The sequence below is a fragment of the Lepisosteus platostomus genome, chromosome 10 (assembly GCF_059453375.1).
Source record: "Lepisosteus platostomus isolate fLepPlt1 chromosome 10, fLepPlt1.hap1, whole genome shotgun sequence".
NCBI lineage: Eukaryota > Metazoa > Chordata > Actinopteri > Semionotiformes > Lepisosteidae > Lepisosteus > Lepisosteus platostomus.
The window spans coordinates 17,730,622-17,742,436 of record NC_142620.1 but is presented as its reverse complement, the minus strand read 5'-3'; the positions used below and the strand labels follow the sequence as shown (position 1 = coordinate 17,742,436).

Sequence of the window (11,815 nt, the reverse complement as noted above, 5' to 3'; positions counted from 1 at the left end):
TAACACAACACAATTCACAGTTTATACAGAAAAAAATAAATATGAGGGACTTCAGAACTGAGTTGGATAATATTTTGATTGCCAAAGGACATTGCAACAGAAATACTGTACAATACTGTGAATCGTCCCTTTATGTCCACTGCATCTAGACATAGCATTTCTGTTCAAAACTTCCTGAAACTGCTTCATTCTTAGTTTAGTTTAGATGAAACGACAGATTTTTTTTTCTCTCTGCATTTCTGTCACGCTGTCGTGTACTTGTAAATGTGATGGTGGGAGAAACTGTAATGACAGGCTGCAGGAGGGCTGGATTTGCGTGAGCAGGGCTGGATCTGGCTCAAGCAGCCTCAGTGCGGTGATGTTGCCGAGAGCGGCTGTGCGGAAGTTCTTTTCATCCGTGCTGCAGGAGGGGTTCGCCTTTCTGCATTATTCTCGCCACAACTTTATACAGGGATTAAAGAAGAAAAGCTGAACCCTCGGCAACACAGACAGCGATTGGAGTTTTTTTAGTCATTTAGTCGCAGCTTCCTTCCCTGCTGGTGAGTAGCACTGTGAGTGTTGACAGGTTTTGAGGATGGTAATTCCTTTATTTTTTTTCTGAGCGTGAATGCGGGAAGTAGCGCGGGGGTGGTGGTGCGTGAGACTTGAGACAGTCAGTATTGCACCAGCTCTCTTTGGGAGCTCTTAGTTTTTTTTTTTAGCAGAAAGCTGCCGCGAACGGATAAATAACGCTAATATTCACAAGAGAAAAAGACCGAATTAGACATTATTTTGCTGTATACTTTTAATGAGTTTTTAGTGCGGTATGATTGACAGCTCTAGTGCCCGCATGATTCCATCTTAACGAAATAGGCCAATGAAAATGCGCGTGGGCGGGACATTGAAACCCCTCTTTAAACTGTCAGCGACGAGGTCGGAGATACTGTATGATGCCATTGTTAAAAGTTTTGAATAAAGTGTTTTTTAAATTATTGAACTAATTCATGCAACATATAAATTAAGCAGCGGTAGTGGTTTGGGAAGCTGTCGAAGGAAAGCTTTGAAAGAATAGTTCTTACTGTATACCCTCCCTAAGTTGTACAAGAAGAAAATTCAAATAGGATTTGATTTACTTTTGTACAGTACGTACTGTATAAAATGTTTTAACTGTTGTAGTGCTATGAAGTGTTTAGGTGCTTAACCCATTTTTGACAAAGTACAGACAGAAGTGTTTTTAAAACTTAACAGCTACATACTTTGACTTAGCAACTGCGGGGTGGGTGAAGTCCCAAAATAGTCAGCACTGACATTTGCATATATATTTGGAAGGCTGATAAAGTTGAATGCGTGTGTGAGGTACTGAATTTAGAGTTTGGCATTATGAATTATATAGTATATTTTTAGTCGGTTAAATTGCCCGCAAGGTTATTACGTACAGTACTGGAAGCTTTGCAAATTACTGTACTCAGTGCTGACTACCGACACAGCCCACGCTCCGACTGGTATAAAGCACAGCAGTATTGCTATGGTAAAGTAAACACGTTTTCATGGTGGTTCACAGACCCAGACAGCAGTGAAAGCCAAAGATTGCAAATGCTGTACGTGTTTTTAAGAGCATCTGCTGTGAAGATTACAAATGAATAATATATAAGATCATCCAAAATATTGGTTCTTTTGGTTTCGTATTTACCTCTGCACACATTCGTTGAAATGTTTCCTAGTACTACTTATTTTTAATGTTAATTATTTACCGCTTGTGTTTTCTTAATAAAGCTCGCTATGTAACAGTATAGTTATTTACCCCCGAGGAACGGTGTTTCTAGTGCAATTCAACAATATGCATTAGAAATTGATATTGAACTATATTTTGTAAAGTATATTAGCGGTTATACAAATTAATCGAATCAAGACTACGTATGTGTTATAACATTTGGCTGTTGATACACTGTAGTCTTGCTTAATAAAGGTTATCTTAGGTTTATGTTTCATTGATTAAATTATATTGGTAGTTTTAATATTACAATACATGGCAATTAATGAGCAAAGCGTTTAAAATTAGGCAATATTACTTTGATTTGTAGGGCTTTCATGTCATTGTGTCTTATTTAGTAACTGTTCGAACCGTGGGCCTTGATTAAAAGATAGAGCAGCTATGTATTTGCATACCAGCTATTTTGAGTTTATTGTCCATCCACTAATTACAGCCTTTAACCTGGAGTAAATTATTTAAATTTCCCAGCAATAACCATTTGTTTTGCTTCCCAGCAATGCATTGAAAAGCTGATACATCCAACCGTTTTATAACAGCTTTATCCAATACAGGGCCATAAGGGAGCTGGAGCCTATCATGGCAAACAACAGGCGCAGGGAAGAATACCGTATGGATGGATGGGGCGCCAGTCCATCGTAGGGCACACACAGAGACAAACACAGACATGCACACTCACACCATAAATGGCCAGTTTTCTCAGACGCCATTTAACACAACACTATGTCTCGGGGCTGTGGGAGAAAACAGGAGCACCTGGAGAAAATCCACCTGAACACTGGGAGAACATACAAACTCCATGCACATACAGGATGCAGCCGTCTAGAATGTGTGAAGTGTTGGTTGGTATATGTCAGTCGAGATAGGCTCCAGCTCCCCTGCATCCCCGAATGGAATGAAGTGGTTAGAAATTGAATTGATGAATAATTGTAGATGCTGTGTATTCTACCTCTTCGTGTTCATGTTTTATTTTACAGTTTTTTTGTCAATGAAAGTGGTTAAATTATTTTAGTTTACTTGAGGGTTGAATACAGAAAGGTCGTTTTCAAGTCACTGAGAGTACTGATTGATGGTGTTCCATAGCTTGCAATGATAACTCTTCTTTTAGGGACTAATGTTGGATTTGCACAAGTTTTAAGCCCCGTTTGATATAAGCTCAAAAAGAGCCATTCTTAGGTATTGAAGATAAAAGCTGTCCAGAATGAGTGGCTATCAGTTTTCTACTAAAACATAGTGGAAGAGTAGTTCAGGTGATGAATCTCAACTAATAGAATGTAGGGATATTTTGATTAATAGATATTCTTGCACGCAGTTGAAAATCTGCCATTGTGGGGCCAACCAGCAATGATGTAATGTATCCATGCCATTTGTTTCTGGTTGAAATTCTGAATCAAAGATGGGACTCGTGTAAGTAGATTATTGCAGCAGTGTTCAAAATGGTGAAAGTGGTAGGATTATTTCATGGAAGATGAAACGTGCTAGCGGAAGTTGAGTCCCACTGTAGATGTGATCTGGAAGTCCAGTAGTAAGATTGCAGCCTACTGTATATGTTAGCCAAGGCTGTGGAAAATCCTCAGGCATCTATGCCTGAGTTCTAATCATATAGAAAATGTAGAGGCAATAGGTACAAAATCATAATAATCTTTCAAGGATTTTTGGATGAGATCAGAGCAAAAAATAAAGTTTGAAAGCAGAGGCCAAAGAAGAGAAACCAGTAGAACTCCATCAGATTAAATTCAGGTTAAGTAGCAGAATTAATATTTTCTGCTAACATAGCATAAAAACAAGGTAAAAGTTAAACATGACAAGAGCTATGACTTTACAAATTAAGCCCATTCTCCAGTTTCTGTGTGAGGGGTAAATAGTTTTTTGTTGCATCTGAATTTATTTATTATTCTGAATTAATTTAAACTGGATTAAATCATATATATATATATCATATAATAAATAAATATGAGCTGATAATACCTGCTGATAATACTTATTCAAATTTAAATAGAAGTTGGTTTCTTTTGGATGGTAGAAACTAAAATAACCTATTATATAACATTATCATCTTAAAAGGTAATGTTACAGTATCTTTATCATTTATAATACTGAAGTGCTACAGATACTTTTTCAATTTTTTAAATGTTCTTTTTGTAAAATATGTATTTGTTAAAATGCCTTGCTTAATATTGAAACCTAAGCTTGCCATCAAACTTTAATGCACAAGATGAATGAGTTCCTTGGTGTGATCTTTCGAATGCAGAATATATTCCAAATATTAAAGAAATTGCAATACTTAATTACGGTTTTTAAAAGGGAGTAAATGTAATATGTAGAAACATTCAAAGTGGAATTAGTACTGATGTTATTTTCACTAGTAATTACAACTGTGTCAACATTGTTTTTTTTTTAATCTTTTAGGCAAAACATAAAGAAAACACTACGCAATGCCCAAGCCCAGCCACAGTGAGCATGTCCTGCAACAGCTGAATAACCAGAGAGAATGGGGGTTTCTTTGTGACTGCTGCATCGCCATCGGAGATATTTACTTTCGGGCTCACAAAGCTGTCCTTGCAGCCTGCAGCTCCTACTTCAGAATGATGTTTATCAAAGACCAACAGGTTATGGCCCGTCTGAACCTCAGCAACATGAAGATTAGCGCCGAATGCTTTGATCTTATCCTCCAGCTGATGTATCTTGGGAGAATAGTGGTTGGCCCATATGAGTTTGAGGAGCTCAAAGCTGCTATGATTTATCTGCAGATGTATTATATTCCAGAGTCTCTTGAGGACCTGAAAGATATCAGAAGTACAAGTCTAACCCCTTCTTCTTCATCTACAACTTTGGGCCTGATGAAGAGCAAAATGATGTTTGGCGTTCGCATGTATGAACAACAGAAGCAGAGCAGTGTGGAAGGTGATCGGTTGCAGCAAGCCACAAGCTTGACCTCTACAGTGCAAAGTAGTAGCACAAGCAGCAGCAGACAGATGGAAGACATAGTGGTGTCTCATGTGCTGCCTCATGTGGACAATGTGTCAGACCAGCCATGTGACTTGCGCAAAAAACCCTCTGGAAGAAGTTCTTCCATGAAGGAGCGTCCTCGCTTTGGACGAACATATACGTGTGACGACTGCGGCTTTGTGTTCAGCTGTGAAAAATTGCTGATAGAGCACATTCTCACGTGCACGAACAGAAAAGCATTCCAACCCCCCAAGATCAGGATGGGAGCTGATAATGATAGCAGCAAGATGGAAAGTTCAGCCTCGGAGTCATCAGAAGACCACAGCGATGTTGGCAAAATGGACAGTGACTGGCAAGAGCAAAAGTCTGACAGTGAAACATTCAATAAAGAAACTGTGATCAAGTCTGTTGGGACAGGAGCAGAGAATAAATCAAAGTCCTCTAGAAATACCATCATTATCAAAATTGAGCCAGAAGAAAGCTCTCCATTGGAAATAGATAGCATAAAAGTGGTTCAGGTTGGAGAGCATAGTATAGATGGTTCAAGCACACAAAATTCTGGGTATGAGGATATGATGAAAGTCCAACTTGTGGATGACAAAGATGAGGAAGCTGGCATTTCTGGCTTGGAAGACAGCAATAGCCCATTTGATGGCCATTTGCCAAACAGGGAAGACAAGGGTACATTAACCAAGGTCAGCACTATAAAAGAGGAAAGACAAGGTACTCTCTATTTGCCTTGTGAGCTTTGTGGAATTCTGCTGACTGAAGAAGATCAGTCTTCCCATTATATCTCCAGTCACATGGGGCACATTTGTGCTTGTGGAAAATGTGGCCAGATTTTAATCAAAGGTAGGCAGTTACAAGAACATGCAGAGAGGTGTGGGGAAACCCAGGATGTGGAAACTGACTCGGTAGGGGAAGACTCCATTGGCGGGGAGAAACAGACCATGGACGAAGGCCTGTTAGAGGCCGATATGAGCTACGATGGCGATATAGCTGGGTCTTGCCAGATGTACAAAGATGCTTGTTTTGCCTTCCGATGCCCACACTGTGGCCTGCATTTTGAGAATGAGAAACTGGTAGTGGAGCACATGGTCAAGTGTCCCGATCAAGACCTCTACAGGTCTGGCCTGGTGGAGGAAGGAGACCGGGATCACCGACGGAAACATTTCTGCAGTATTTGCGGGAAAGGGTTTTACCAGCGGTGTCACCTTCGGGAACACTACACAGTTCACACCAAGGAGAAGCAGTTCACCTGCCAGACGTGCGGGAAGCAGTTTCTTAGAGAGCGCCAACTACGTCTCCACAATGACATGCATAAAGGCATGGCTCGCTATGTCTGCCCGGTGTGCGATCAAGGTACCTTTCTAAAACACGATCACGTACGTCACATGATCTCCCACCTGTCTGCAGGGGAGACCATATGCCAAGTATGCTTCCAGATATTTCCCAACAATGAACAACTAGAGCTGCATATGGACGTACATTTGTATATCTGTGGAGTGTGTGGAGAAAAGTTCCGCTTGAGGAAAGACATGAGGAGCCACTATAACTCAAAACATGCCAAAAAAATATAAGGGAGATGGAAGATTTTGTTATAAAAGCCATAAATGTGAAAAAGACTGTATTCACCCAAGTACCAAATAACTTAGGATGTACTCCATAATATTATATGTTTCTCCATAATTAGTTTTTTTATGGTTGTGTTTTATTATATGTCTAAAGGTAATTAGTGCCAGAAGCTTTACGTATAGTGTTACATTTTCAGTTTTGAACTTTATGAACATTATTTCAGACTATATGGTGTGAGTGCTTAATGGGCGTTGTATCCTCACTTATGGGTTTTTCAGTTAAAAAAGGCTTTTAGTTATCAGTATAAACTAAGCAAATCTTATTGTATGTGTCATTGCCATTATTGGCTGTGCTTTTTCTCGTTTGCAAGATGTTTGCTTTGTTTCCAAGGTGTAATACCTTATTTCAGTTGCAGTGACACAGAAGAAAGATTTTCTTCAGCTCGGCTTGCTAAAAGAAAGCACACAGACCAAAAGTGCCGTACAAATATTATTTACCTTCCCTTAACTTGCATACTATTTTATGTGAGGTTTCATTTTGTATAAAATATAGAAGAAGCATTGAATCAATTTTACATCCTTTGTGTATGTTACATCCTATATTTTAACTCTGAATTACATATACAGTATGTGTGAATTATTTGTATCTTTAATTTTAGGAGAGAAAAAAGTAGATAGTATAGTTCATGTGATTTGGACACATGGGAGAGATGCAAAACGCAGAACTGTGGGTTGGACATCAGATGGGATTCTGTCTGCCAATAATATGAAAAGAACACGTTGTAAAGCATGCATCTTAAAACAGTGTCTCTTTAAAAGCATTTTTTTAAAGAATTCATGGCAGGGTAAATGAGTAATCACTGCTCAATCGCTTTTTTGACTATGGACTTTTGCTGAAAGTCCTTGATAAGGAGTGTCATTCTATTTTTTAAAAGGTTTTGTAAAAGGCTAGGAAGTTGATAAGAATGTAAACCAAATGTTTTTTAGAGAGGCAAATTCTGAGGCTGATGAATGACATGATTTCATTTAAAGTCTTTTTTGTAAATACGATTTATGTGAAATGCAACAGGTTATGGAACACACCCATGTGTTAAGGATAAACATGTTATATTTGTCATTGCTGTTCACAGTGCTGCATGCGTTCCTTAAATCTCTCATCCAATATAATAATGATCCTTTTGTTATAGCAATTTAATCTTATCTTGATGTGATTTTGTTTTCATCCTCCCATTTAATTGCTCTTGGCCATAAATTAAATGGGAGAATGAAAACAAAATTACATCAAGATAATTCCTCCCATGGCTGAGGTCCCAGGTCAGGATTATTTCCTGCTTTCAGTTAATGTAACAAGACATTGCCCTTAAAGCAACAACTAGCATTAGTGCATTTCATTACCTGCATTTAGTTAAAGAATGTATCCATGATACATACCACAAAACGACAGAAGCATTCTCTCTCATACCAGTTATTAAAATACAAAGGAGCTTACTTTTAATTCAGTTTTTTGTTCATTCTCCATTTTATTGATGACAAGGATGCATAAATGTAAGTATAAAAATAATTTTCATTCAAATTAATATAATATTTTTGAAAAGCATGTAGTGCAGTGGGCAGCAATTATAACTGGTATGTTTTCTTTCAGTATCACCATTTACTCCAAAACCGTTTTACCAAAAGATATTGTATTAGTACAACAATTCCTACTGTATGTTATGCACCTTAGGTTTTGTGTTGCAAAACGTTCCTTTGCTTCATATCCACATTTGGTCTGTTCTTAATGTCTATCATTGGTTTATCATTCCTTAATGAAGCCTTCATCCATTTCAAATCTGTTTATCGATTCACTGATTTCTTTCATCATTCATTTAGCAAAGACATAATGGTATATGACAGTCGTCATTTTCCAGACATAAGGCTTTTGCACCCAGGTGTGGTATACACTCTGCTTGTTTAAAGGACAATCAAACTTAATTTTAGCCTTAGAAGTGCGTATGGAAAAAAAGATGGTGCTGATGAAGATTTAGACTTTTGTGTATCCAATTTTTTACATGAAACTCAGTTGTTAGGTGTCATGAACTACACGTTTGTGTCTTATGATACCCGGTGATGCTTCAATAATAACATAACATAAGATGCCCCTTCTTAGAACAGGGTCAGGATTGAAGAGTTTATTGAAGCACAGCTGCAGTGTTCAAGAAAAACACTATTAATGTTTTAAGCCTAATGCTATCACATTCTCCTGTAAAAAAGGTAATTATTTGACTACCCCTTATATTATCCTGCCTTACACTGTGTATAGTTCAACTGTGATGCACATCACATACACCTCACATTCATTATTTCAAACCCTTTACAATTAATAATTTATCCATGTATTCAAAAATAGAAGTATCGCCAGCCTACACTTACAAAAATGCAATCTGCTGATTTCTAAAATGTAATTGATATTGGCATCATTTTAATTTATGCTCAGTTGTAAAACTGGATATTCGACTGGAACAATCTAAGTGTGGGTCCTTGCTCAAAGATACAACAGCAGTATCTCACCTGAGATTGGAACCCCTCCTGCTACAAGTCTAGTGCCCTAGCTATAAAAAGTTGTCTTTTAAACTGACAGTATCACCTCTTCTAAGTTTATTGAACAGCAGCTGGGAGTAAATGGTTCTAATGAATTAAATAATATACAGGTTGTGAATATGTATATCTGTAGTACTATAAATAAGTGTCTAAAGACTGTCTTTCACTTCAGTAAACTTGGAAGACATGTAGTATCATGTAGTTTAAAAAGTTTTATTTACCCCCCCCCCCCAAATAAAAATAGTAGAGATGGATGTTGCCAATATTCAATGTCTGTGACTGTGTATACACTTATTGTATATGTCATCTGATTATTTAATTTTTAAAGTTACACAGGCAAAGGGATCTCTGGAGTAAAGGCCTTTAAACATTTAGGCTCACAACATCCATACTGTAATAAAACCTGGTAGACATTACAGCAATATGTTGACGGACATTTGTTTGTGGAAAGCACATATTGATGGATTTGATGTTACATCTTTTCATTCAGTGGTAATATTTAGGGTTATAACTGTCCTTGCATATTTTAAACCATGTGCATTTGGTCTTTTAAATATATTCTATATAATTGACAATTTTAGAGGCAGTTAATTCTATACTAAGATAAATAAAACATTTCCATTTAACTTTAATTTACTTGCATGGCAGAATGTTGTTTCTCATATTGCAAAAGATTTAAGGTACAAAATGAACTTTTTTATTTATACATTGTGAACAAATTGTTTCATGATAATTGATCACATTGCCGTCAGAATTTCTGGAAATTAGTTACAAATGTACAAGCAGTAATGAAATTTAAATAATACCACAACATCTAATTTTGTAGAGATCCTACTCATTTTTAAGCTGAAGTTACTGAAACTTGTATATTTGAATATATTACATTTCAAAGCATGTCGGTATGTTCATTTTATCAGTGTCACTATTTAAGGTGAAACATTTAATATATTAAAAGCTGTAAAATTAAACTGCAATAAATGACTAAAATGTACTTGAAACACCACAGACATGTCAATCCATGAAAAGATATGTTTTTGTAGATGATAATTTCTGAGGGTTATGCATTGTTACAATATTTTAATGATGTACTGTACACAGAGTACTCCAGAGAAGCAAAATATACTGACAATTACTGAAAGAACTCCAAATCCAAAGGAGTTTTGCAGAAATGTATTGGCACATCACAAACTTCATACTCTACCAAAGATGTTGTGGTCAAAATGGAATAATTCTTCGATTATTTTTTTATTTCACTGAATGATTTTATAATTTGCACTATATTACTCCATCTTGAGTAACAGCTGTTCTGTTGGATCGTGACCTACAGTACCAATGTTACAAGACTTATCCTATCCCTTTTTTTTAGCTGTGCTCCTAAATTCATAAATAAAGGTTTGAATGCTTAGAGTTAATCCATTGTTTTGTTTTTTACTATACTAACATTCACATTACATTGAAGTACAGGTACTACTGCTCACAGAAGTATGGTAGGATTTCTATTATTCAGCCTGAATGTGGTCTAGCAGCACTCTGAAAAGTGTGCAAGACCCAACTTTACTACATTTTTAATGGCTACAGTTGATTTTGAATCAGTAATGCAAAATTAGGTGTTCTATTTTGCCAGTTACTCTACTCTATCAGCATTACACACACTTCACCCTCTACTGTTAGTGTAGCAATTCTATAGTGTAGTTGTTGTGCCATTTAACAAAGTTAAAACTGGCCTTTTAAAGATTTGAAATCATTTAATGTAGCTGAAGACTGCAAAATATTGCCGCTCTAGAAAATCACCCTTTGAATTTAGTCATAGTGAGGATTCCAAGGCCTGTGTTCTAATCAAACAGTATTTCTCAATTATCTCAAAAATATGGAACATAATATTTAATTCAGTGCTATTGTATTTTCAGGGGGATGCAATGTGAAGTATACTGCCCAGGAACAGACTTAAATTTACTGAGAACTACATGCTACATCCCCATTGCCTGACATGTCAGGCCTTTTGGTAAAAAGTTAGTCTACAGTATGTATTGAGAGGCATTGATTTCAGTATTCATTTGTATTTTTAATGCTTCTCAGTATCTCTTATTATGTCTTACTTCTTACTATATGTCATAGACATAACAAAGTCATAGTGCGGCAGTGTAAATTGGCCATGTGCTTAAATCTTGTGACACAAAGCATAATTTGCAGGATGAAGCATGTGATCCAAAGGATAATGTCCTATTGCTTTATATGGTGAAGTAACACATTCAGATGCAACAAGAATGTCTAAATAGGCTAAAACACAGACAGTTCTCAGTGTATTATTATACAGGAGCAATTCTGGAACAACTTACAGGATTCTTCTCATGCTTCCTACATTTTTAAGGGCTGCAAAAGTGTCTGTTGTGTCTGTTTGTTGAGAGACTATTCTGTAAGCATCTTCTGGCAAGTTACTCCATGAACTGGACTACCATTCACTTCAATATGCAGTATACAGTAGATAATAGACAGCTAGTGTGTTTCTACCTCGAGGTTAACCAAATTTGTCTTTATTTGTGTGAAGGTTTTAGAAAACAGATGGCACAGTGTAGCAATAAATATTTGGCAGATGAAGTCCTTCTTATTATTTCAGTTACAGGTTCGCTCTGCTTTTGCTTTAATCTTTTTTGTGTCCTAAGGATTTCGGTATTTGATACACTCCTAGAATCCTGATGCAATGCAGCAATCTCACAGATTAACTAGAAATGGAGAGAAACTTCATTTAAATTTTAGTTTCTCATTAAAAATATATAATACTCAGGATGGTATTGGCAGTAATACAACTTTTTATTAACAATATGTAATACAGTATACATCAAAGTTTAATATGATTTCTGTATTATGTAGATTTTGTGGTATTAATTTTGAAAACTACCAATAGGGGGCAATATTTCAAACACTTTCACTTAGTTGTTGTTTTTTTACCATTATTCATTTGAACAGCATA

The 11,815-nt window shown here is 36.6% G+C and overlaps 1 protein-coding gene across 1 annotated transcript; it reads left to right on the top strand.

Moving 5' to 3' along the window:
• The first annotated feature begins 310 nt into the window (after positions 1 to 310).
• On the top strand, positions 311 to 10,259 carry zbtb1 (zinc finger and BTB domain containing 1). Its single transcript, XM_088648526.1, has 2 exons — positions 311 to 539; positions 4,157 to 10,259. The coding sequence occupies exon 2, from the start codon at positions 4,183 to 4,185 to the stop codon at positions 6,274 to 6,276; it is 2,094 nt and encodes a 697-aa protein (XP_088504652.1). The 5' UTR covers positions 311 to 539; positions 4,157 to 4,182; the 3' UTR covers positions 6,277 to 10,259.
• Positions 10,260 to 11,815: the final 1,556 nt, after the last annotated feature.

Coding starts and splice junctions, on each gene's coding strand:
- zbtb1 (XM_088648526.1), top strand. CDS start 4,183: ATGCCCAAGCCCAGCCACAGTGAGCATGTCCTGCAACAGCTGAATAAC.